This window comes from Taudactylus pleione, unplaced genomic scaffold (genome assembly GCF_031769625.1).
Source record: "Taudactylus pleione unplaced genomic scaffold, aTauple2 ptg001605l, whole genome shotgun sequence".
Taxonomy (NCBI): domain Eukaryota; kingdom Metazoa; phylum Chordata; class Amphibia; order Anura; family Myobatrachidae; genus Taudactylus; species Taudactylus pleione.
Genome location: NW_028286002.1, coordinates 465827 through 493717, shown reverse-complemented (window position 1 = coordinate 493717; position 27891 = coordinate 465827). Strand labels below are relative to the sequence as shown.

The following is a 27891-nucleotide window of genomic DNA, read 5'->3' as shown; positions in this document are numbered from 1 at the left end:
TACGACATTGTAATTGTACCATCATTCCTGATCACCTGTAGTGTCTGCACTGAACGATCAGTCGTTCAGTGTAGGCATAGTCCATCATTCCTGAACATGCCAATCTGTCGTTATCGGCAGATTGGTCTGCATGTTCAGATGATGGACAATGTCGGAAATGACCAGCGGGTGTGCGCATTGCTGGTTGTTTCTGACATAAAAGTGCACGATTACTGAGTACTTACTCAGTAATATCGGCAAGTGTGTACGCACCATAACAGTAGGCCTCCTATGAGCTCAAATAAATGCTATGAGTTGCATTTGAAGAGTTTTAAAGGTACTGGTGGGGACAATGATGGGAAATGCTTGGAAGAGATAAAGAAACCGGGGAAGTACATTCATTTTAATTGAGCTAATTCTACCTATCCAGGAAATAATCAATTTGTCCCAGTTCGCAAGTTTAGATTTGACTGTGGAGAGGAGGGGTGAGTAGTTATCTTGAAAGACTAGATGCCTGGTGATGTATATGCCAAGATATTGAATTTAATCTCTGTGCCAATGGAATTTGAAGTTAGCTGTTAGGAGTTTTTTAAGTGCAAGAGAGAGAAAGAAAACCAGGGTATCTGTCTGGGTAGATTGTAAAATTAGAAAGTTGATTGCAAAATTACAGAGTTGATTTAAGATTTGTAATTCCCTAAGTATATTTGGGAGACACAGTTACGGATTAGATATAGTACACAGAATCATTCATATGCAAAAGTCGAGTATACACAAGATCAGTTTACAATTAAGTATCAGATAAATCCCAACATAATGGCTAAAAGGAATATATATAGTACAACCCTTGGTTGGTGGTCCTCCCAAAATTTAAGTATCTAAACTTATTTTCCTTATTCTTTGCAAGAAAGCAAAGCAGACAAAAAAACGGCTTTTTGGAGTACACATTAAACAGAATAATATCATTAAAATTAGAGGTTGAAATTTAAAAATATAATTTTAATTGGATGCTACCCCCTAAAAATAGTCCCAAGGTTTCAAAGTTTGGGGAACATCAAAAGGTATAAATATATAAAACACGTATTAAATGTTGATGGGTTCTGCAAAGTATTTAAATAATTTCCCTAGTTATTTATTCAAAGGGCTGTTACTTATACTTCAACCCCTAGGGAAATCATCAAGATTCAAATTGTATATTCATCAAACACATCTCACGTGGGAGTATATCTAGATAGAATGTAAAAAACGTTTCAATCAATATACAAACAGAGGTCATATAGGTGCCAGTAGTTCAAGTGCAACATATCAATAAATATATTGTGATATCTTGGGGATAATTAGCTTGGCAGAGGGTGGATTGGTGCAGTGCTTAGGTGCTTAATGAGGGTCCACACACAGCTTTCAAGTAAAATAAATGAGATGGTGCTTTACTTCCAGCAGGGAAAAACAGGTACAACACAAAGGAACAGAAAATAATAAACAACCTAGCCCCTGTTTAGGGCGTCTAACTCACTTCTTGAGCCCTCCCTATTGTGGTGAAGCTAGTCTGCCAACAAAGTCTCTGCCTGCTTCTTGCAGGTCTATCACCAGCTCCAGCCTGGCTTGGCTTGGCTGCCACAGCTACACAAATACAGCCTGGGTGGCCTTTCCTGTATCCTACAGATTTTGGCCCTGGCTTCCTCAGCCTGCAGCTTCACTGCTTTCTTGTCACACAGTCTAAGAGTTTGTGGTCCCCCCTTGCCTCCTGCAAGGTCCAGACAGAGGCCTCCTGGCCCCCAATGGCTTGCTCAGCTTCACTGGGCTCTCTCACTGCCACAGTCCCAATGGACTGTCTCCAACAGCAGCCTGACTGGTCTGCCTCCTAATCAGCCCACATCTGAGCTCTCTCCACAAGGTAGCAATTAGACATCTTCCCGCAATTCTTTTTTAGTTTGTGTGGGCGGATCTCCCCTGCCCCTCACAGAAAATGCTGCTCACCAGTGCCACCTCTGATGATACTGCCACATATCCCCCTCCCCAGCTTGAAACACTGGGTTCATCGACATGGGATGAGGCAGTCTCATGACGATGTTCCTCTTCACTCTCCTCATGAGGGAAATTAACTTTATCCACGGTCATACAGACTCTTGTGATCTCTGGGGATCTCATCCTCCAGATTCCAGAATTTATTTTCCTCCAAACTTTTTTCCTCACTTTATGGTAGCAATGGTACTTCTTGCTTTCTTTATGCAGTACTTGAGGGTCATCCCTGGGTACCATGTCAGGCATCAAGAACTTGAAGTTGCTTTTCCTAAAGCAACATACTTCATCTTTACTCTTGCCACAAAAACCTATTAAAGGCACATTTTTTGGCCAACTTCTACTTGTCACAGCTTTAATCTTCAGCCTTAAAGCCCTGTTTTGGCTACTGGCATACTTCACTGATTGCCCTTTGAAAGAAAAGGAGCTATCAGTATCTTGAGAGTCATCAGCATCACAAATTCTGGACCTTGGCTCTATGTCAACAACGACGTACTGGCACAGTCACCCTCAGATTCCGGACTCCCGTGTCCACATAGGATACTTGAATATTTACTCCTTTGATCCACATCATTTATCTCACAGCTTTGATGGCTATCTGCCACTTCATTAAGACACAGATCTCTTGGATTTTCTTGTGCTCCCTATTTTTGAGCCTTGAAAATATAATGAACTTCCACATGTTCCACCAGCACAGGCTGAAGTTCACTTTCCACAGAGGTCTTTATTTTACAATTCACTTTAGCTGGACATTTTGATTCAAGCTTTGTAATTTGAGACCACTTCACTTCCTCATAGACAAATCCAACAGCATTGCAAATTCCATCCTGCTTGCATGAAGGCATTGTTTCACATACATGAGTATTATTCTTCACAAGACTCAACTTTCTCCAAGGTTCTGCTTTGCCCTGCAAAACTGTGTGATTGAGTCACATTCCCATCACTCTGAACACCCAGCAACAAGAGAGTCTCATCCACTTTTCCAAGACGGACCTTTAGGGAATTTCCCAATTCCGATACTTCTGTCCCTTCTTGTACACTGGTATCATTAATGAGGACATCTCTATGATCACATTGATGCTGAAAGACATAATCTGGAACATCTTACTTAGTTCCCGCAATTCACTGTTTGTCCGCTGCTCATCACACAAGACACTCTGTACCGGAAGCATATCACTCTGTGCGCCAGCCTTTTCAGGATCAACTTGAACCAATTGCTGCTTGTGGTTATGTATTTCTGCCACACTGGGTTCAGCAAAGACATCGGATGCCATTTTGGTTCCAGAATCCAACTTCAGACTGTTATTTAACTTCTTTTCCTCTTCTGATTTTCCCACTACCATGTGGAACTTTTCCAGAGCCATAGACAGCTGCTCTTCCAGATGGGCAATATTCACCATGGCGCTTTCCAACTTGCTCTCGGATTGCAGTAGATTACACTCCATGACTTCAAATTCAGCAACTCTCAACTTTTGTACAATTATTTCAGACTCTGCCATGTTTAATTCACATTGCAACTCCATTTCTTTGGTACTCTTCTCCACTTGGAATCTTTGCAACTGGTCCTGTGTACTTAGCAGACACTTCTCAAGGTTCCCACTCTGTTCTTGCAACGTCCAAGTCCTGCCATGGACAAGGTTAAGCTCTCTCTCCAAAGATTCACTTTGCTTGGTTGCTTTATGCAGACTTTCCTCCAGGAATACATTTCTTTCCATCAGACATTCTAAAGCTGCTTTGGCTGCAACTAAATTGGAGTGCAGAGTTTGTACTTGCTCCTTACAGCTGACTTTAAGATGGATCATCTCCATCTCTTTTCCTTCATGGTCTGTCTCCCACTGAATGCGAGTCTGCAGCATCTGGAGACACTGCTCTTTTACTTCACAAAACTTTTCAGCCAGAGAACTTTTCTCCAATTCACAGTCATTAAGTTTTACTTGTGTAGACACAATTAAAGAGCCTTTTTCCTTTAACAGCAGAGCCAGATCCACCACTTTCACTTGTGTGCGCTCTGCATCACTCTGATGTCTCTGGACACATTCTTTCAATTCCTCCACTTCCTGCTGAAGTACCACACACTTTTGCTGCAATTCAACAACATCTTGCTCTAATATGTCATTATTTGCTAGGAGCACATCATTCTCATAATTTGTAACACATTTGAAAAGTTTAGCTTCCTCAAGGTGTTCAGACACAGCTGCCAATTTGAGGTCTATCTATTTAAGAACTTCATGTTTTTTTATTTCTTCCTGCTCAAATGCCATTTTCAAAGAGGACAATTCACTTCATAATTTCTTTTCAGCTTGCTCAAGAAAATTTCTCTCATCAGCCAATTGTTCCATTAAGTCATCAACCTTCCCAGCATAATACGTATTACTTTCATTCAAAACTTTATGCATACTGTCAAATTCTTCCAGGCTGATATAGCTCATTCAGAGGCAATCGTTAGTTGCAAGCGGTCACTCTGAATCAGGGTGGCTGCTTGCATCCTGAACGACTGCCTCCTTGTCGATCGCTAAGCTGTGGATTAACACCCACAGCTCTAGCTACCAACATGGGTGATGGTCACGATGGTCAAGACCATCATGACCATCGGGGCTTATGACCAGACCCTAAGGTTGGGTCTGGGCACTCATAAGCCCCAGGGAGCTTCCTGCTCTGATTGAACAGGAAGCTTCCCACTGACATCAGCAATGATGTCAGTGGGGCCACCCCCAAACAGCAAGCATTCCAGCGGGAACACCTCTATTTGGGCAGGCATGCCCCCTGCCCGCCTCCCAAATGGGGCAAACTGTCACTCACCATCGACAGCTCGCCCTGTCTGCTGCGAGACCCTTAGTGATGGAGCGTCTGTTGCTAGCCGGGTCTCACGCATGTGCACGATGGAGCCGGCTCTGTCATGCGCATGCCCAGTGGGGCAACATAGAGCTGGTTGCGAGTGCTCAGTGCTTGCGACCAACTCTGAATGACCCCCATAGTCCTTTTTGGATGGACCTTGCACCATACCCATACCACACGCATACTGACATCTTTATTCTGCTTTGTAAATGTCTCTTTCAATGTAATAACACTGTTTACCCCATCAATTTGAAAGGATTCACCACAGAGGATTTCAAACAGCTTTAAATCTCTTCCATGTAACCAACTTTCTTCACATTCAGACTGTAAACTTCAGCCCGGTTTTCCATCTCTCTAGACTGAGAATGAAGCTTTGTAACAAGAATTCTGCCTTTAGAATTTTTCTTTTTATTTCCCATAATTCTTGGCACAAAATACACAGGAACAACTTGGTTTTGTTTTCACTATATCACACTTTGTATTCAAATGTATTTTTAACACAGCAAAACATTTTTCTTCATGTGACACTACAATTACCAGCATGTATCAAACAGTCTCAATAGCCTTCTAATAGGAACCTCTGCTCCCTCAGTACCACACCTTGACTTAATGAGCATGAGCAATTCATCAGGATAAACCACACAATTTATTTTAACCCTTCCAATGCTGAGGAAGTGCACATTTCTCTTCATAGACAATATACTTGCACTTTTCACTTTTGCAAAACACTTGAATACTGTACTACTGTTTCTGGCAAACTTTGTCTCTCCCATAAGGAAACAATTCTCCAGCAACTTGTGTAACACTTATTTCTCTTTCTTTCCAAGGAAAATATGTACACTGCAGCAATAGTGCACATTTGCAGACATTTTTTTTGTTTAAACAATACTTCACAACAGACTTATCTTCACTCAATACCTTGACAAGCATTCCACCATGCAGGTGCAGTGAGCGTCCTCATGTCCATTTACTTGCTGTAATCCACTTTTTTTTCTGCAGAGCTGTCTTGCATAGACCTTTATAAGTAGAATCTTCTTATCCACAATCCCCACCATATATTATATCTTGGGGGTAATTAGCTCAGCAGAGGGTGGATTGGTGCAGTGTTTAGGTGCTTAATGAGGGTCCACACACAGCTTTCAAGTAAAATAAATGAGATGTTGCTTTAATTCCAGCAGGGAAAAACAGGTACAACACAAAGGAACAGAAAATAATAAACAACCTAGCCCCTGTTTAGGGTGTCTAGCTTACTTCTTGAGCCCTCTCTATCATGGTGCAGCTAGTCTGCCAACAAAGCCTCTGCCTGCTTCTTACAGGTCTATCACCAGCTCCAGCCTGGCTTGGCTTAGCTGCCACAGCTGTACAAATACAGCCTGGGTGGCCTTCCCTGTATCCTACAGATTTTGGCCATGGCTTCCTCAGCCTTGCGCTTCACTGCTTTCTTGTCACACAGTCTAAGAGTTTGTGGTCCCCCTTGCCTCCTGCAAGGTACAGACACAGGCCTCCTGGCTCCCAATGGCTTGCTCAGCTTCACTGGGCTCTCTGGCTACGACAGGCCCACATGGACTGTCTCCAACAACAGCCCGACTGGTCTGCCTCATCAGCCCACACCTCAGCTCTCTCCACAAGGCAGCAATTAGGCATCTTCCCACAATGCTTTTCTAGTCTGTGTGGGCGGATCTCTCCTGCCCCACACAGAATCTGCTGCTCATCAGTGCCACCTCTGGTGATACTGCCACAATATACAGAGATATCTTCACTCTTAGGGGCATTTTCAATTTGGAGCGAAAAGACTATTGCCGGACTTTTCGCCATCATCGCTGGTTTCAGGGTCGAAAAATATCATACTCGTCCCCGTGTATCCCCGTATTTAATTCCAAATCTGCAAAAACGGGACCCGGCGAAAACAAAATCAGAAAAAAGTCCAGTCTTTTTGGGGAAATCAGCCTGACACCCCCCAAAAGATGCTCTGACATGGGGGTTCACTATGGGTACCCCAGAATAGCCCTGCTAAAGGTATTTGGGGTCTTTAAATGGTTTCAATAGGTGCTATTTTGCATCTTTGGGAAAGTGTTGAAGAATAGAATTTAGCAATTTTTTTGGGGAAAAATAAGTAGTCCCATCAAATTTGGGGTACATGAAAATGGGTACTAGCATATGGCACCTGCAAACAAAAAAATACCTGGGGCTCTTTTTTTTTATTACCACCTTCCAAAATGAAAGTACCTATATTGGGGTGTACTGTGGTAGTTTTTAAAAAGAAAATTGACACAGAATACCTTTGGAGGACTCTCCAAGGGGTGCAGGGTGGTTTTTGAAAGTTTGTACCCCAAAACCCCAATTCTGCACTTTTTTTTGCCACCTATTCATAGGTGATACTTTATCACTGGGTCTAATGCATTGACTTTTTTGCATACGCGAAAAGTCAGGACAATTGAATACGGGGATAAGTTACAAATGCAAAAATGACGTCATCGGCGATAAAGTATCGCCGATAACGGCTTTTCGCAGCCTAATTGAATATGGCCCTTAATGTAAAAAGTATATTGGCTTTTAAACATTTACATAGCAGGAGCATGGTACTTGTATACCAATTGGATACAATTATATTTACTCAAAACAAAAATTGAACAGTGTCAAATTCAAATACTCATGCTTGTGTCATGCAAATGCCTCAGACACAAAATGCAGAAGTAAAGGAAATGAGTATTGTCTTAAGAAATATTTGGAGACATGTCTCTACTGTCCAATCTACTGGTAGGAAGTACCTGTAGCTAACGGAATCAGTATGATTTGCTGCCGGCCGCATGGCCGGCGGTTCAAATCCCGACAGTGGAAGCCCGGCAGTGAAGATCCCAACAGATACGTATTTTTTCAATTTACTAACCTAACCTCTCCCCCAACCCTAACTCTCCCTTTATGGGTGCCTAACCCTAGCCTCCCCCTCTAAGTGCCTAAACCTAAGCCACCATCACCGCAGCCTAACCCTAAATCTCCCGGTGGGGTGCCTAACCCTAACCTCCCCCCAGGGCTGCCTAACCCTAACCCCCCCTTCCCCTAGCCTAACCCTAACCTTCTGGGGGGGGCCTAACCCTAAGTCCCCCCTGGGAGCCCCTAACCTAATCCTCCCCCCACGGTTGTCCGCACCTGGCGCCTGGCTTAGCTTCGATCGGTAAGCCAGGTTTCGGGCTCCCAGCATAGGTCTAATGACAGGCGACGGGATTTCGACGCTGGTCATTAGACACTTGCCAGGACTAGACAGTCGGGATGCCGATGGTCGGTATTTAGACCGTCGGCATCCCGACTGCATTTTGTTGCTAACAGCATTGCAGGAGAACAATAGTCCTTCAGGCTGACTGAGAGAATTGTGTTGAAATGAACAATGATAGGTCAAAAAGGAAAAGATAGTGATTGGACAGCAGACAATGGAAACAATACTATTAGGGTCAGTAGAAATTTGCAACTCAGTCACTTCTGCTGTCCAACGTCACACATCAAATGCATCTGACGCTAGATGAGAGAGTGTCTGAGAGGTCTGCCTGACAAAAACGATAGGTAATAAAGGGGCACTTCTGCTGTCTGTGAAAAAATGCAAACCACCTCTGATGCCATAGTATTGAAGGGGGCTTGAAAGATCAATCAGATGAGAGTGAACAGTCTCCTCTGAGACTGCTTGTGAATGACGTATGTTTCGCTTTTCTGCTTAAAATTACAATCGCTAAGTTTGATGAAATTATTCTGTTTAATGAGTGCCCCAAAAAGCTGTTTTTTTTGTCTTTGCTTTGCTTTCTTGCAGAAAATAAGGAAAATAAGTTTAGATACTTAAACATTGGGAGCACCATACATGTTCCTTACAGCCATTATTTTGGGATTTTTCTGATACTAAATTGTAAACTGAACTTGTGCAGACTGGACTTTTGTATATGAATGATACTGTATGCTGAGGGCTTTCTCAGTTGTATAAAATTGTATAAAATTGGTATCCAAGTAGCCTGCTCCTGCTACATAGATGTTTAAAAGCCTAGATACTTTTAACATTAAAAGTGAAGATATCTCGGTATATATTTATTTACATGTTGCACTTGAACTACTGGCACCTATATGTCCTCTGTTTGTATATTGATAGAATGTAAAAAAAAAGTCAGTCTAGATATGCTCACACGTGACAAGAGAAGAAAAACAAATCACAGAATTCCCCAGCACACTGCAATGGACCAGCTAATGAAATTGTATAGATTAGTCCCTTCCTTAAAAGCACCAGTGATGGACCAATAAATTGATATATGAGCAAATGCTGATCTTTGTAGTGCCATGTTGGAGGATCATTACTCAAGGTGAGGTAACTCTTAATTTATAAATGTATGTTATATTTTGATGTAACAAAAGAGAAAAACATAAATGTATGACCCAAAGTGGGTGCTATTATCATGTAGTGTTAGCTCCACCAATAAACAGAGACGCCAATAAACAGATGTTTGCAAATATATGTAACTGAGTTTTCTGCATTGCTATTATCATGTCGCATGAGAATTTCATTTGCTGGTTCATTGCAGTGTGCTGAGGAATTCTGGGATTAGAATTATAGACAGAAGGATATAATTGTCGTAGAGGGCGATATTGTGCTTGCCTGAATCCAGCAGCACATCTACAATATATGGATTTTTACAAAACCTGGTGGCCAGCAGCTCAATGGTTAGAGCAAAATGAGGGGATACAATGGATACTCTTGAGAGTGCCATTAACTAAGACTGAGACAGAGGGACTATAGTATAGCATCATGTTCGCAGATAAAAACCCTAGGGCCTTTATCATGCCAGCCATGGGCAGATTAAGGCTTGTGGGCGCCCCAGGGCAACTAAATTATGGGGGCCCCCTTCAAGCCACACAGAGCCGAGCCCAGCCTAGCCATGCCCCCAGTAGCAGTCCCCCCTCAACAGTAGTCCCCCCAGGAGTACCCCTAGTAGTAATCACCCTCTATGCTGTGTCTCCCAGTAGTGGTCGCAGCAGTGTGCATTGCCCCCAGTAGTATCCCCAGCAGTGCCCCTAGTAGTACCCCCAGCAGTGTCCCTAGTAATAGTCCAATCCCCCCCCAGCAGTTCCCCTAGTAGTACCCCCAGAAGTCCCTAGTAGTAGTCCTTCCCCCCCCAGCAGTGCCCCTAGTAGTACCCCCATAAGTCCCTAGTAGTAGTCCTTCCCCCCCACAGCAGTGCCCCTAGTAGTAGTCATCCTTTCCCCCCCCCAGCAGTGCCCCTAGTAGTAGTCGTCCTTCCCCCCCCACAGCAGTGCCCCTAGTAGTACTTCCCGCCCACACAGCAGTGCCCCTAGTAGTATTTCCCCCCTCCCACAGCAGTGCCCCTAGTAGTACTTCCCCCTCCACAGCAGTGCCCCTAGTAGTATCCCCCCACAGCAGTGCCCCTAGTAGTACTTCCCCCCCACACAGCAGTGCCCCTAGTAGTATTCCAAATGCAGCAGTGCCCTTAGGAGTAGTTGTCCCCACCCCCAGACACACACACTGAAAAAAAAAAAATTCTCCACTTACCTTAAGCCCCGATCCCACATCTGCTCTGACGTCCGGCGTCCTCCCAGGCCGGCCCGCTCTGCATGATGGGAGAGACGTCATCGTCTCTCCCATCAGCCACTGCAGGAGCCGGAAGACAGAGGCTCCGGCAGTGGGCCACAGCGCAGCAGCCAATGAGAGTCTGTGTGACTCTCATCGGCTACTAAAACAAACACACAGCTGCCGGTGCCGGTGGCTGTGTGTTTGTGCTGTGTAGTGCGGGCGGCACTTATGTGCCGTCCACACTACCGCCCTGCCCCAAGCTGATGCAGCAGCACTGACTGTGCTGCTGCATGCAGTAGTGTGGGGGCCCTCTGTGTGTGGGGGCCCAGGGACGACCGCCCCTGTCGCCCCTCCCTTAATCTGGCCCTGATGCCAGCCAATGCGATCAAAAGCAAGAATTTCTCTGTGTCCAAAGCCATGAATTGAGTTGGAGATCTAGTGCAGTTAAAGTGGTGGACCAGATCAATCACCCTTCTGTTATCATGAGCTTGGCAGCCGGGAATAAAACTGACCTGATCCAGGTGCGCAAGCTGTGGGAGTCTTAAATTGAGTCTGGTTGTCAGTTTAAATCAACATTCAAGAGGGACTTCAGGCGATAGCTGACTCTTTATGGATGATGGAAATAGTTGCTGATTTGGTGGCTGAACCAAAGGTACTGTAGATTCATCACTATGGGGTCTATTTATTAACATTATTTTTACTAAAATAAAGTGAAAAAGGGTGTTTCACCTGTAGTTATCACAGGGCAATTGGAGTAGAATTAGTAAAATTCTACTCCAACCCCTAATATCAATTATCTTTAGTAAAGCAGATCGCATTTCCCATAATTGTAATGGGAAATGTGATCCGACCAGAGTTACTAAAAATAAATTGTAAAAAAATACCGGGGGAAGCCCTGTGATAATAACGCCACACAAGCTCTGTCCCTGCAAGGGATTTATAGTAAATCCCTGTGATATTGCCTGAATTCGCAATGCGAATTCACTCGGTAATATCACACTACAATCCGCATTCAATATGCGGATTGTAGTATGTCTACTAATATGAGTTTAGAGGAGATTATGCCACAATGTTTTAATAATATTGATATATATAATATAATGTCAGGCTGTAAAACAGTGGGGGAGAAAAGCTGAATCTTGAGTTCCAGAGGAGTCAGAGTGTGTGTGTGTGTGTGCGTGGGGGGGGGGGGTATTATAAAGAGTGATATAATAGGAACAGAACACAGCAGCAATTTTTGAGGAGGCTATAAGTCAAACTGCCAGGATTCTCAAATTTTGTTTATAGTCTTACAAGAATGCCGTTAACGATTAAATCGAGCAAGAAGGGTAATCGCCTAGTTGCTTTTTTCATAGAACCTTTGGTTCACCCACCTCAAGGCCTTTGCAACTTTCTTGGCCACAGAAGGAAGAAGATAGCAGGTGGAGTGGAGCATCTGACCCCAGGGTGACCCAGTAGGCAGGAGAGGTCAGTCCCAACAGTGCCACAGAGGATACAGAGCCAAAGTGTGGGGCCCACTAACTCCTAAGGTCTCTAAGAGCAGCAGGTTTTAGAGAAGTGGTGTTGGCATCCCATGATGAGAACTGGCAGCACTCAAGATGGTGGCAGCTGCCCTCTCATGTTTGCTGTAGACCACCACTCCCGGGTTTCAGAATGGCTTCCAGAGTTACAGAAAGAGACACAGCAAATAGTCCTGACCATGAGGAGAGCCTAAGGACTTGGGCACAGGAACAGGCTATTTGGAGTCATGGCAAGAGAGCGGAGTTTCAGAAAGAACCAACCGCCATCTTGCACATACCAAATTTTTACTGGTTGACTAAGAGAGTCAAAGATATCAGAGAAATGGACAGCAGTCACTGTCTGAAAGTATAATTATTTACTTTACTGATACTGCACCTATGATGCTCTCTTTAATGCACAGTACTCCCCTATTTTGTATTCTTACAGGTAGAAAAAAAGAACAGATCTCTGATCAACAACATTCCAGTCTTAACAATAAGACCGTGATTCCATTTAAACTGATTTATTTATTTTCTAATTAATTATATTATTTATTAATTTTATTATATAGATAATTTGCAGTTATAGCAGTTTTGGATCCTCTTCCACCCACTTCTTAACACAAAATGACAACTCCCAAAAGCAGGTAGTAGTGTATATATAGACTTTGCAGGGTCCAAAGCTTGTGAAATTAAGGGGGTGATTCAGAGGTGGACGCTATTGCGGCAGTGGTTGTGTCTTTTGTTGCAGCCGCTACTGCATCTTTTTTCTAATTCTGTGGCCGATGGGCATCCTATTGAGATGCCCATTGGCTGCAACGTGAATCTGCAGATGTGTGTACAAAGACTCACTACCGGCGTACCATTGGTCCCACCATTGGACATTGTATTTGTCCTATGGAAAGCGCAAAATGTCCAACTGAATATAGCTGCCAGTGTCAGTGCGTATTTAGATGCTTAATTGCCCGCAACAGGCACACCTCTGGTAGCCACCCCCCAGGTTACCACCCAAAATATCCCATCAAATTGCAGGGATCTCCGTCTCTATACAGTAAACATTGGGACGTATGCGCATTGTGACTCGGACGCATGTGCAAAGAGAAACCATCAGCCCTTGTGCGTCCACCCCTGAATCACAACCTCAATGTCACTTGAAATTATATTTTGTATCACTTTCAGAACCTTGGGGAGCAGACAAATCTGAAACAATCCAAGTCTCATAGCAGAAAAAAAATGCAATTTGAAAGCTATGTCGAGCGCTAAACATCTTTTTTTTATGCTGTATATGATATGAAATATATGTTTAAGTGGTTTATTCGAATGTGAATTTTAATTTATTTGTATTCTTCTTAAGCCAATTCTTTTGGTAAAATCTGCAATTAGATTCTAATACAGATGTACAGCACTTGTAAGCATAAATATGTGTGATGTTTTTAAATAAAGAGAAGTTCAATTATTCTTTTTCAAATTTAATTTTGATCCTTATGTATTTTTTAGATTTTATGATAACATTTTTGTGTGTAGTGTATACAGGTATATTATGCATTATAATAAATTATATATTTGTAATTTAAAATGGGTGGATTATGATTTTAAATCAATTTATTTGTATGTTTATAATATCTTTACAGGAAATAAGATTCCCTCCTCTTCTGAGGTTATTATTGCAATGCTCGGCGATACTGTTAAGATTGATTGTCCCATTCATCCGGAATCTTATACCAAAAGGATGTACTGGTGTAAAACTAGTTCTACTACTTGCGACACAATAATAAACAATTCTGGATATGTTCATAGGAACTTCTGGGGTAGGGTTTTGTTACAAAAGGATACCAACACAACACACTTCAACGTCCTTGTAAATAACCTTAAAATTATGGATTCTGGGTTCTACCGCTGTGGAACTGGGACATATGAAGAAAGATCTGATTGGAAGGATGTTCATATATACATCATTAATTGTAAGTATAAAAAATGTTATAGAGCAAATTATAAAATATGTCTTAATCTTTAGTACCTCTGCAAAGACCCGACTATGAAACACCCTATCAGCAAATGTCAGATTGTTACTCATAATGAGGATCTTAAATAGCACCCTGCACTTTTAGTACAATCTACCCTTTAACTAGGAGTTTAAGGTCCATCATGCACATAAATTGGCCTCTGGCATCAATTTCTGTAAGGTCTGGCGATGAATCAGAATTAATTTGTGCAGTCTGATTCTCTACCAGATTGTCACTACATTACAACAGGCTCACAAGTAAAACATAAAAAAAATTTGTGAGGAAATATGCCACTACAGAAGAATGTTATAGTTACCTACTGTCCCAGAATGTTACTGTCTCCCATATTTTTGCAGACCTCCTGGACTTCTGGGGAAGTAGGCTAATGCCTGAAGTCTACTCAGCAGCCTGCAAAGTGGGTGGGGACATGTCATAATGACACAAATCTCATCATCATCTCAGCCATCTGAGTGATCAGAGTTATGATGATGTGATGTGTAGAATCATTCTCTTTGATTCATCTGCTTGATGCTAAAAATGACTTTCCATGGGCACTGTTCATATGCATAGAAGGAAGATATAAAATATAGAAGTGAGGTGGAGGGGAAGATATGTTTCATGGAGGCTTGGGAAAGTAATATATGTTACAGTTTGCCAATGAGTATGATTATTTACACCATATTGACTTAATTTAAAAAGCATTTATTATTCACTCACAGCCAATAAATTTGTGTTTTAGCTCCAAGTAAGAGGAGGAACAGAATTTCTAAAGCATTCATTGGATCTCCAGGACAGTCACTTATGGCACAATATCAGGTTCCAGACAGCTTTGGAATGGATTCCCTGATATACTGGTGCAGATGGAATGAGACTGGCTGTTTTCATCTCATAGACTCTAATGGATTCATCCAGGATGAATTTCAGAACAGATTGTATTTGAAGACTCAGAATGTCACCAATATGACCTACACAGTCACCATGACTCATTTAGAATTGGGAGATACTGGAGTGTACTGGTGCGTCATCACTGATGAAAGGAAAGTGCATATATCATCCATTGTGGTCAATATTTTTGGTAAGCATTTTGCTTCAATAATACAGGGTTGCATGGTTGACGTAGTGGTTAACATTACTGAATCACAGCCCTGATGTCATGAATTTAATTCCTAAGGTGCTTTGTATAGAGAGAGAGGGGTATATTTACTAAAGTGTGGGTTATTACAATTGGAGGTGTTGCCCATAGTAACCAATCAGGTTCTAGCTATTATCTTCTAGAAGGTGCAAGATAAGTGTTAAGTAGAATCTAATTGGTTGCTATGGGCAATATCTCCAATTCTAAAAACCTGCACCTTAGTAAATATACCCCAGAGAGTGAGAGTTTGCATGTTCTATCTGCGTTTCCATGGGTTTCCTCTAGTTACTCCTATTTCCTCTCACACTCCAAAAACACATTGGTAGGTGAATTGGCTTCTGACAAAAGAATCAATCCCAATGTGTGTTTATATAAAATAGGGATATATAGGGATAGGGAATATTGGGTCTGATTCAGAGAGAGTGGCGTATCTATAATGGGTGCAGTGTGTGCAGGGCACACGGGCCTCCGGGTCCAGGGGGGCCCAGCACCGCACAGCACACACTGCACCCATATTTTTTTTAAACTTACCTGTACGAGGTCCCGTGTCGGGTGTTACTGCTGCTCAGAACACTGGAAAAATGGCCGCCATTACCATTTTACGGTGTTCTACGCATGCGCAGCAATCTCCGGGCACTAGAGTATGTCCATAGTGTGGCCGCGGCCATTTTTCCGGCATTCTGCGCATGCACAGTAGACTCCGGGCACAGTCTAGTGCCCGGAGTCTACTAATGCTCTGGTGGCTGGCCAGCCACATCAGTCGGCTGCCAGCCACCAGGGAGAGAGGAGGGGGCCCTGCATGAGGAGTGCACATGGGCCCCCTCCTCTCTTAAAACGCCCCTGTTCAGAGATGTACATAAATCCAATGGTTTGCGTGCATGAGTAGAATGGGTCCTCTTATCTTGCTCGCAGATCCCTCAAGCCACAGCATGACTGTCATGCTGCAGTGTTTGGGGGCAGAGTAGGGGCGTGTCTGGTCAGCATTCCCAATATGGGGGCATCGCCCCGTTTTCCTGGGCCAGGGTCTGCGTCGGTGAATGCTGATTATCTGGGCCTTGCAAATAATGCTTAATTGATAAAATATTTATATATTTCTTTCATTTAAAGCAAAGACACTGCTGACAAAGACACTACTGACAAATTGGCTAAATAGAGGCATATAAATCATATATACACTGGTAAATGATATACAATAAAGTAAACGTAGTGTGCATCTATAGACGCCGTTTCTATACACAACACTTCAAAACAGATCAACAATACAAAAAAATCGACAAGACATTCGATAACAATTAAGTACCAGATATATACAATATAAAGGCAGATATGTAGCTCAAGGCTTGAATGTGAGATAGGCAAGTATATAATATCCAGGTAAAGTATGGTCAAGCAAATATAAATAATTTACTCAGAAGCAAAGAAAGAAACAGGGTGTCTGACACTCACCCACTGAGCAAAACAATGGGAGGATCACCCAAGAATTTGTGTTTCATAGTACTGGGTCATGTGCATGTTATGATAAATTTGTGATTGTGTTGAGGTTGATAGGGCTTGCGATAAACCTTTCCCACATATCAAAAAAGGAAGATACTTTCCTCGCCTTGTCGAACAATGCCTCCAGCCAATCCATACAAAAAATAAATCAAAATTTTTCCTAGTTTAATTGAAAATGAATGGGGGTTGGATGTATCCATTCCTGCAAAATGGTCTTCTTTGCAGCAGCACTAACGGCAAGCAGTAGCTTCCTTCTGCCCGGAATGAGTCTCTACCAACTCGGAAATATGTTCAGAATGGCCCATTCAGGGCTAAAAGGCACACATTTGAGAAAGTGGATCTCAGCTTCCCGCTTTACCCTCCTCAAGAAGCCTTGGACGAATGGACACTCCCAAAGACAATGACAGAGGTATGCTTCTTCCCTGGCACATCTAGGACAAGTGTGAGAGTCAGATAGACCCATTCTATATCGTCTGTGGGGGGACAGATAAGTCCGATGATACACATTTAAGAACAACTCATTATATGTACTAACAGTCAGTAGTGTGCGCAATCTCAGCAGCCCCCAGACCAAATCAGTGATGGAGAGAGCTGGGAATTGTGTCAGACATATCCCCTGACTGACCATATCATGAGCTAGGTCATCACTTAAGAATTTATAATAAAAGGAAATAGCCTTATGCATAGGAGTTGGTCTACAGAGAAATTAGTCCAGCAGATTATGCCAGTTGGCAGCCAAGAATGACCACACCACAGAGGCTGTAATGTTGTGGCTGAAAAAAAGCCATGAGATAAGCCCTCAGAATCTCATATTTATAATTTATTTAATGTTTTTATAAGCAAGCCATTTTATATGCTCTCAGTGTTCAATTAAGTGATATGTTACTTATTAGTCTTTAGCTGTCATCGACGGTCAGGATTTCTTATTTAAATCTTCTTTGTTCTGCTTATGCACATGAGCTAGGTGGTTGTTAGTCCTTAGTGATGTCATCATGATGCACAGTACTATGAGTTTCATTAATGGAAGACAGAGGCCCCTATTTTCTACAATCCGCATTTTAAATGTGGTTGTAGTGTGATATTCTTGACTAAATTCGAATTGCGAATTTAGGATGTACTAACATCTGCATGCAGGGACAGAGCTTGCGATAAAGCTCTGTCCTTGTTAATATCCTCCACATACTTCTCACTGTATTTTTTGCAATAAATACAGTGAGAAGATGCCCGTGCATGTGCCGCCGGCTCACCCCCCAATGACCACAATCGCCCCTGCCCCTTCTCCCTCGTGGCACCCCCTGTGACCCTCCTGTGGCACCTCCCCCTGCAGTCCCCCCACCCTACTCAGCTTACACTTACATTGCTACTCCAGTGAGGTCCTCTGGGGCTCAGGTCAGCTGGTCTCCAGGCTCCTGCACTGTGACCGTGGTCAGCTGCTCTATGCTGCAAACTGAGATGCCGGCATCTCAGTTTGTAGCATAGAGCAGCTGACCAGGATCAAAGTGCAGGAGCCCGGAGACCAGCTGACCTGAGCCCCAGAGGACCTCACTGGAGCACCGATCACCGGTCTCTGGATGCAGGTAAGTGTTTTTTTGTACTATTTATTTTCAGTGATCAGCTTGTTGTCTATTTAGACCAAACAGCTGATTACAGGGGCCAGCTCCCATCTCTGTTTTGCATGTCAGAGCAAAGCAGGAATCAGGAAACCGGGGGAAAGCCCCAATAATGCCATCTGAAGATGGCATTATCACAAGCCTTCCCATGGTATTTTTTCACAATATATTTTTAGTAAATCTGAGCAGATCTCATTTCCCATTACAAGTATAGGAATGCAATCTACTTACTAAAAATATGTGAATTGGAGTCGTTTTTAACGAAAACTACTCCAATTGCCCTTTAATAAATTTATAATAATGTGATACTAAAATAATGTGAAAAGGGTGTGAAAACACCCATTTTCAAATTATTTTAGAAAAAAATTATGTTAATAAATATGCCCAAGAGAAAGAAAAGACCTACAGTATATTAGTCCTTATGTAACACTTTAAGGTCCATGGCTATGTGACAATAAAAGTAAAAAAAAGGATCTTGGAAGAATAAAATACCCTAACGTTTCTTTTGTATCTGTAATAAAATATATGTAAAGTACACATTTTGTCATTCTTACTTAATAAATATACTGTATATGGGGCAAATTAATGTAGCACTTGGCTACCTGCCCAGTGGCATTAGTGGTGTATATTTAAACTCTTGAAAAACACGTATCAAATGCATACTCATTTACTATGCATTTGATATGCATTGTTACTTGTGTTTTAACATGAGTTTTAATGATGATTGTATAGTTTATAAATGCATTGAAATGTGCTGAATGCATTGTAGTGGAAGAAGAAGCATAAACCATCTAATGGATAGGTGTGTCATGTCTGCAAATCACTTAACAACTAAATTACAATAAATAAAGACACAGACGTAAATTTGGCAGAATAAATTGTTAGATATTTATTATTATAATTATTATTATTATTATTAATAATAAACTAAATAAATATTTAATTGAAAGGAAATATGGTGGCAAAGTAAAGGTGACCAGAAATCAGCCAATCTACAATGCCCAATCACAACCAACAACAAGCATTACAGGTGTATACCACCCAAGGTGCACAAACACAACTCTAAAAACCCCTATAGGCAACAAAGGTATCCACTCAACCTTCTAACTTAACTACTCACCCATTTGGGTATTAATACACTGATTGGCTGCACTTTCAACAACACTGACAGGAATATATAAAAGCAAATCATTTTAATATAAAATATACATTAAATTCCACATAACTTGTATATATATATATACATACATATATATATATATATATATATATATATATATCATGTGAACCACAACATAAATGTATTTTCACATCTGAGCCTAGGTACTTAGTATCTAAAGTCTAAATAAAGAATCTGTTCAGATGGGAAAGTGCACTTTAAGAACAAAGTTTATATACAGTATAATCCAATTCCAATGTGGAGAAAAAGGTTGAAATTTGAAATAGATTACACTTGACGGCTTGCAGCATCTGAGGTGACTCTATAGGTTTAAGAGGATGGCCATAAATATGTTAAATGCTGTGTTCATCAATAAAGAAATGTCAGCGGTCCGTTGTTCTGCTCACCCCACTTAGTCACCATTGGTGCTGCCGTATCTATTCAGAAGGCATCCCTTGATAGTGGGTGGGTGGATTGGTAGCCAGTCAAGCTCCTAGTGTTAGGAGCACTTGCAAGATCAATTGCTGAGGGGCTAATCACTGCAGTGGAGAAAGTAAGTGGGTTCTGTGCTAGCAGCCGGACAGGTGAATATCGTAGCTCCGTGCTGTAAATGGATAATGTCCCTCTGGTTTGGAAGTATATGGATTGCTCAGTGCGTTTCTGTGTATTCAAACACCTTCGTCAGGAGCATAGTGTCAGGTTGTGGCCTAGGATCGGCCGATACTCACCCCAGAGCTGGCTTCCCCTGATCTCCCATGTGGTCTGAGACGTCGGGTGCCGCGAAGAGTAACGCACTGAGTATTATTCTTAGAGCCATGTAGACTGCCTTAACTTGAGCTGTGCCTTGGTTACTGTGGTTGCCGGCATGGACGCGACCATGACAGTTTACATCACCTGACTACTCTGTACCCAATGATAGCATGGTGGTGGTCAGCTGACACTGTCCACCAATGATCTGCTACTGCTGGATATAAAGCCAGTCTACGGACAACAGGAAGTTGCCTGTGCAACGTTGTCACTACTGAGTGTATTCTTGCTGTTACCTCGTTCCAGGTTCCCTCATGATTACTGGTGATCCAAGTGCCGAATCTCTCTGCAACAGTGCGTCCAATCTCTAGCCTGTGTGCAAAACAAGTACCAACTTTCTCTGCAACAGTGCGTCCAACATCTAGCCTGCGTGCAAAACAAGTGCCAACTTTCTGCGCAACACTGCGTCTAACATCGTGCCTGTGTGCCTTACAGTACCACCTCTTGACGCAGTATTGTGTCACGGACCCCTTTCCGGTGTATTAATTTCAAGTGCCTATCTCGACGCAAGTTTGCGTCCAGGGCCCTTTCCGGAGAACTTGTTTACAAGAACCTTTCCTTATCATAACAGTGCATCCAGCATTCCAGTACAAGTATCTATCTTCCGTACTAGTACTTCTTCTAGAAGTATATTCCCAGGGCCATTATTTATTTGACTCTATTCCCACGGTATCAGACACCAGTTGAAAGGACCACGACCAGCCAGCTGGGTGCAGCCTAAACCCATATCCTGATTGGAGGGGTCCCTGGAGAACACCTCCCAGCTGGTTACACTCCGCACCTTTGGACTGGTCTCGTCAACATCTGACATCCGTGGATGAGGAGATCTTATATTCAGGCCTCACGCCTCTGGTTCCTCCCTAAACCTGGGACCTCAGCTTTCATCCCATCAACAGGGGAATTCATCACGGCGACCGTGACACATAGACTGAGAGAAGGGATGTATTCCTTTTATAGTTCAGACTTTATTTGCATAACTAAAAAGCAATTTCAGCTGTGATAGAATCGCAGCCTGATACAAAATAGCAGATTCAAACCTCTGTTATGTGTTCCATGGAAATGTCACTAATAACAAATGTACAACAATGTATGTATTATAGATTAGCTACAAATCTTATCAATAGCATATATAAAAACACTGCGGAACCCAGAAGTACATGATAGAAACTACAATTATATAAATAATTACAATAGTCAGCAAAAAAGGAATATATATTATAAAGATATATGTGTTCACTTATGGTTTTTTTATTTGAAAAAACAAACAGTAAAATAGTGTATAATCTATTGATACGTCTTTATATAAAGAATGACAGGGTTTCAAAAAAGTTATATATAATAAAATAAAAGGCTTCTGTTTCACTTATTCAAATAAGTGAATGATTGTTAACAGTAATCTTGATATTATTAATAATATTATTGATGTTTTAAACAAATGGAAGAGAAAATGGAGGAAGAAATGTAATTCTGACAAAGGGGGGTGGATAGATGGACCCAACTTAGCCACTGGTGACCCATAGGGAACTATGGTGTCATCTATGGACTATACATCAAAATCCACCGCAACCTCATTAAGATCTTTAGGGTTTAATGTGTGCATTTTGTGTATCCAGTATGCTTCTCACAGGCAGAGACAGGAGAATTTGTCTCCTCCTTTGGCTGTGTATGAAATAGATTCAATACCTATAATATGTATACATTTAAAGTCTCCTTTATGTTGTTCAATATAGTGTCTCGATACTGTAGGTTCTTATCCACTTATTAATAACATTTCTTCTATGTTCCAATAGTCTGTCTCTCAGTCTACAGGTGGTTGTGCATGCAATGTATTGTATACCGCAAATATAAGTCAAATTGCAATTAATAAATTACTTAATATTAAATTTTTCCTTGGTGACAAATGAAGTGAAAAATGTAGTTTTATGTTGAAGGAAACTGCATGTAATGCATCTATTTGAACAACATTTGTAGCAACCGAAAAGTTATTTTTGTAACCAATTGGACTGTTAATCTGATTGGTTGTGTCCTTTTGGTTAGGTTTAAAAAAGGATGGTGCCAGCAAATTTCCCAAGTTCTTGGCCTTCCTGAATTTAACTTTACCGCCTGTACCCAAATCTTCTTTTAATAGTGGATCTGCCAAATGGATCTTTTGATTAGTGTTTATGATTGTCTTAATTTTACTTGTTACTGAATTAAAACTAGTGATGAATTTAATAGCTTGTGTAAAATTGTGTCCTGTAGATTTTATATCTTTATTATATTTCTATTGGTCGTTGAAACCTTGTTGAGAGAATCATTCAACAGTGCTTCCAGAAACCCTCTTTCTTTGAACGCTTCTATTAACTGTTGTGAGCAGTGGAGACTCCAGAAGCGGGGCTGCAGCGCAGTACAAAATTCAAATAGAGGAGCCACAGCAACTGCAGTGAGTCCCAGCCATCTATGTTTGGAAGCATTTGAAATGGTACTTGGTGTGGTTCCCCTATTTGAATTTTGGACTGAGTGATGTTAAAACACTGATATATTAGTGCAATTTCTATGTATACATCATAGTTGACCAGAAGGTATATTTTGCAACCATTTAAGATAGTGGTTTCTCTTAAAGTGAATACAATTGTAAGAATCTGTATCTGTTTGGAATGTACAGTGGAAATTTCATTATCTACCATCTAGAAAATTAATTATCTACCATCTAGAAAATTAATGGTATGTGGACTGAGGGTACTGGTGAAGGTTAGGTAAAATGGATTGGAATTGGGAAATTATATAAACCGGTTTACTGACTACACATCTCCATACCATGTGAAGAACAGATTGTCTATGAATCTTCCATGTAGGACCAGGTTTGCTGCAAACTCACCACTCCAAATGAGCCTCTCTTCCAGAAGGTCCATATAGAGGTTGGCAAAGCTTGGGTGAAGATCACTGTCCCCCATTAGGGTGGTACTGCCAACTACCAGTCAAAGAAGGGAGCCCACCTCAATGAAATAATTGCACCCAGACTGATGACCTGAACATTCTTTCCTGCCAAAGCAAAGTTCTGACCAACAAAACTGCTGCACTGCCACCATACTAAACTAGACAAATGTAGCAATGACCCGAAACAGATCCTCAACAAACAAAAAACATACCCTCCTCTGTTAAATTAACCCCATCGGCCCGATTCAAATAATGGAAACAAAATTGAATCCACAAATGCAGGACCACACAACCACCATTGACCAAAACAAATTCTATAACAATTCTAGGGTTGACTACTTTCCCAGATCATTGCCACCCAAATGGATGATCTGTGGCACATCAAAATGCCTTGCAAAATCCAACAATTTAGTTCTAAAGGAATGCCACTGCTTACCTCTAAAACCAATCAAATGTGATCCCCCCAAAAAAGATCTCCATAAGCCAAGAAGCCCAAAAGATGTATGAGTGGCCCACAATCAAAATTTTTAAGAAATCAAGAAGTCAAAAAGAACACGCCACCAGAAGCAGTGATAGTATTTCTTCAACATCTACTAAAGGAGGTCAAGTGAAACAAGGTCTAAGTAAGGGCACTTCAAATCTAAAAAGTATTTCAATATCTTAATAAGCATCACCTCTAACTATGAAGGGAAAAGTCACTGCCAAAAAATGTAAAATTGGCAACATGCCATATACCACACGCAGTGATAAATAAAGGCTATGACAATAGCCTTTCTTTGAAAAAAGTGGTCCTGCTACTGCTGTTTCATGCACTAGAATGCCTATTGTGAAAGCTGGGACCAAATACAGTCCTCTGTAACCTTGCATGCAACACCCTCTCAATGTAAGTCTAGATGTGTCTCCTTTGAAACAGGCAAATCAGTGCACAAAAAGAAAACTAAGGCTGAAAAACAAACTTTGAATACTGGGAGGAATAAAAAGGCAATTTGGAGCCCTTGTACAAACTACAATAGCTTTGGTTTACTTAAGCTCCCCACATTTCAGTGTGTACTCTAAAAGAGTTTAGCACATCCTGTTACCTTGTGAGTGATCGGCTAAGGACAATAATTCTTAAAAATGTGGAAAAACTGAGGTTCATCAAAATGAACTACAAATTCTATGAGGAAGACCTTTGCCACCAATTACAACAAACAGAGACTTCTGTAATGGTAGATTCTAGTGGGGATGACCTAGTATTGTATGATGATGAGATTAACAACACTGATTTGCGGCATATTGCCCAAAATTAAATTACCCATGGGGATACCTGCAAATATTTAGTAAGCCCCAGATGTATTATGGAGGGACCGCAGCAGATATCTCCTACATTATATTTGCATTGGCCTCTCCACTTCTAACCGCAGTCACAGCCCCCATAGGTTTCTATGGGGCATACAAAGCTATTGGATTTAACAAGCTCCAGAATGTGAAGCATTTCGGAGCTTGGCCACATTATCTGAAGATGGTGTTGTGCTGCTGTAGCCTATGTACTACACTTTTTAAAATTTACCAGGAGAGGCTTACTCTGGAACTTTCTCCGACAATGGCCACTGCGCATGCGTGGTCCATAGAGATGGTCCCTTCATATCAAGAACATCGCAGGGACAGGCTTCTTTCGGAGCCCCTGACCCTGCATGTGCAATTTGATACATGCAGGTGCTATAATTGCATCCTGCAAAACAAACATGGACGCTAATATCCCACCCACATTGCAAATGCGATCAGTGGCGGATTTTACCTAGGGGCTGCGAGGCTGCAGCCCCCCCAGTAAAGTCCTCCACTTCAGTGAGCCAGTGCAGTCAGTGACTGCACTGGCTACATTGTGACTGGAGGTGGCTTCCCATTGGAAGCGCCACCTGTCAGTCATGCACAGAACAGGCAGCCCCAGGAGGAGGTGTCTCCTCCCACTGGGACTGCCAGCCCCGGCTGCCATAAGCAGAGAGTGGATTCCAGTGGAAGCTGCTGCACTGCCTTTCAGGCAGCCCTACAGGGCTTCAGCCCTGAAAAGCTGTTCTAGTGTTATGCGCATGCGCAAGTCCCGGTGCCTGACATTCATTGTGCAGGTGCCAGGACCAGAAGCAGTGGCAGCCTTCCTCAGGTAAGAGGGCAGGAGCTTCTGCTAAATGTGATTATTGGTAATGGGGCCCCTTTGATCCAAAGCCATAACACAGGGGTCCACGCACATCTCTATATAAAACCCATGAAATACAGGATATAGGTACTTATCCTAACATGCTGCTAAAAGAGCTCCTTATCTTCTTGGGTAAAAAAGAAACCAGACAAATAATACAAAATTCACTTAAGTAGTTAATCTGAGACAATGTAAAAAACAAACTCAGACCATCCATGAATGCTTTCATAGCACATCTGAAACAAAATAAATGATTTATTTCAAATTCATTTAAACTTCTTTAAAAAGAATAATGGAATTTCCTAACAATGGTCTTTTGGCTTTGTTTTAGCAGCTACCACTACAGAAGTTTACCTCGGTTCTGCCAGCAGTGAGCAACCCACCAGCAGAAGGCAACCCAGATCTACGACATTGTCAGACATGCTACTAGGTTCTACTCAAGGTTTGCAAAGACTTGTAGTGCTTGTTTGTTTTTTAATGTTTCTGATTTTTTTTATCAATGAAATATGTGCAGGCAGCTCGTGTTATATTAAAGTGTTTAAATGGGTCATGTTAAAATAAAAATTGATGTGGGGTTCCCCCCCTCCCCAAAGCATAACCACCCCCTGGCTCTTGACCCAGTCCTGGTTGCAAACATAAAGGGGAAAAAATGAGTAGGGTTCCCCCATATTTTTGGAACCAGTACTGGGCTCCCTGAGACAATTCTGGTTTTAAAAATAGGGGGGGAGCGTTGGGTTCCCCCTATTTTTAAAACTAGCACTGGACTCATTTCTAGCTGGGGTGTAATGCCACAGCCGGGGGACCCTTTCACCTGCTCTCCTCGACCAAAGTATTAACACCCCAAGCTAGTCAGTGCAAGCCAGGGATCTCAGGGGAGGTGGAGACCCCTCAATAAAGAGGTCCCCCCTCTCCTGAGCACCCCAGGCTTTAGCTGAAGCCCAGGGCTCTTCCATGCAGCCCTGGAAAGCGGGTGCAGGGGTAATAGTGTTGAAATTATAATGTGCCAGCAGGTGGCCAGCACTCGTACCCCTACTGTAAAAAGTATAGTCAAAAAGCAACAATACACACACACTGCAGATTTTACAATTTTATTCCACACCTAACACACTCACACATACTAATGCCAGATGTTCACGTCCCCTTCTCCAGGTAGAAATCACATGATTTACCTTTGGAAAAAAAATCCAATTTTCACTTACCTCTTAGCGTAGATTTTGTCCCCTACTCCAGTAGTGTCCATGGGTCTTGGCAAAACAAAAAAATGACTACCCGTACTATTTCGGACATGTATAGGTGTATGTCTGATAACATACACCTATACAGAGCGAAATGACAGAAGATGCAAGTCTTCTGTAATTCTCACAGTTCGCCACCCGATCAGAGGCCGCTCTAAATTTAGTGGCCGCTGATTGGCTGTGACTCACATGCTGTTGAGTGACAGGCATGTGGGTCACAGCCGATCAGTGGCCGCAAAATTATTTTTATAACACAGAAATGTACAGTAATTAGAAAGGTTGTTGAAATACAATAACGCAGTGTTCACCAAACTGCAAAAAATGCTGAGTGCATGACCAAATAAAGGTACAGTATATGTGTCTGCTTGGACGTAGATCATTTGCTAATGCTCAGTACCTGGTGATGATGATGACAACCAGACACCAAATCTGATTGTCCAAATCTATGTCATTTATGCTAATATTCTCAGAATAATGCTGTTGCAATCTTTAAGCGATATTACAGTGAAATAAAAGAATGGTTCTCAGTAAAACACGTTTCCCAGTTAGCTTGCAAAGAACAAAGCTACTGATACTGTATGTTTGTTTTTTATTGTGTCCTAAAAAAACAACAACTTGTAATGCGTCTTAACCAATGTTACATGCTCCTTGCCATTTTATTACCTATGAATTACACTGTCCAGTCACATACTCGCAAGCGGGTCGATGTTGCCCAAGTGCGCATGCGCACGACGGAGGCGGCTCTGTCGTGCGCATGCGCGAGACCCGAATAACGACGGCCAAGCCATCATTATGGGTCTCGCACCAAAGGGGGCGTGCTGTCGATGTTGATTGACAGCACGCCCCCTTTGGTGGCCGTGCCGGGAGCGTGGCTGCCCAGACGGAGGCGTTCCCATGGGAACGCTTACCGTCTGGGGCTGGCCCCACTGACATCACTAGTGATGTCAGTAGGAGTGCTTTTGTCTCTGATAGAGCCAAAAGCACTACAGGGCTTGCGGCAGCGAGACCCTACCGCAGGGTCTCGTCGCAAGCCCGATGGTCTTGATCATAGCGACCATCATTTTGGCCACTCACTATAGCTGTGGGTGGTCACCCACAGCTATGGGAGCGGCCAGGAGGCCGCTCCAAATAGTAAGAGGGCCGACCCTGATTCAGAGCGAGCGCTCTGTCAGAGCGTCCGGCTCTGAATCAGGGCCAGAATAATAGTTTATACTGGATATCAAAAGGAAAGTCTTTCCAGGAGGTGACGTAAGATGGGTACATATGGTAAGCACCACTACCAAAAAACAATCTCCTAAAATTGTTTTGTTAGATACATTAAATGATCTGGTCTGACAGGGGCCTGCAATACAGTAGGTACTACAGCTGAGTAACTCCCGATGAACTGAATATAATACTGTAGAATATAAATATATATAATATAAAGAAGCTCAGGAAAGCTGTGTAGCTTTCAACCCTACATGTTGTCACCAATCT

General features: G+C 42.2%; 1 protein-coding gene across 1 annotated transcript in view; it reads left to right on the top strand.

Annotated features, from left to right (window-relative positions):
• The window catches only part of LOC148442148 (uncharacterized), a 290790-nt gene that overhangs the window by 35774 nt on the left and 227125 nt on the right, over positions 1-27891 (top strand). The window contains exons 4-5 of the mRNA XM_088464170.1: positions 13521-13850; positions 14632-14967. Of these exons, the coding sequence (XP_088320296.1) occupies positions 13521-13850; positions 14632-14967 (666 nt within the window). The remainder of the gene's footprint in view (positions 1-13520; positions 13851-14631; positions 14968-27891) is intronic.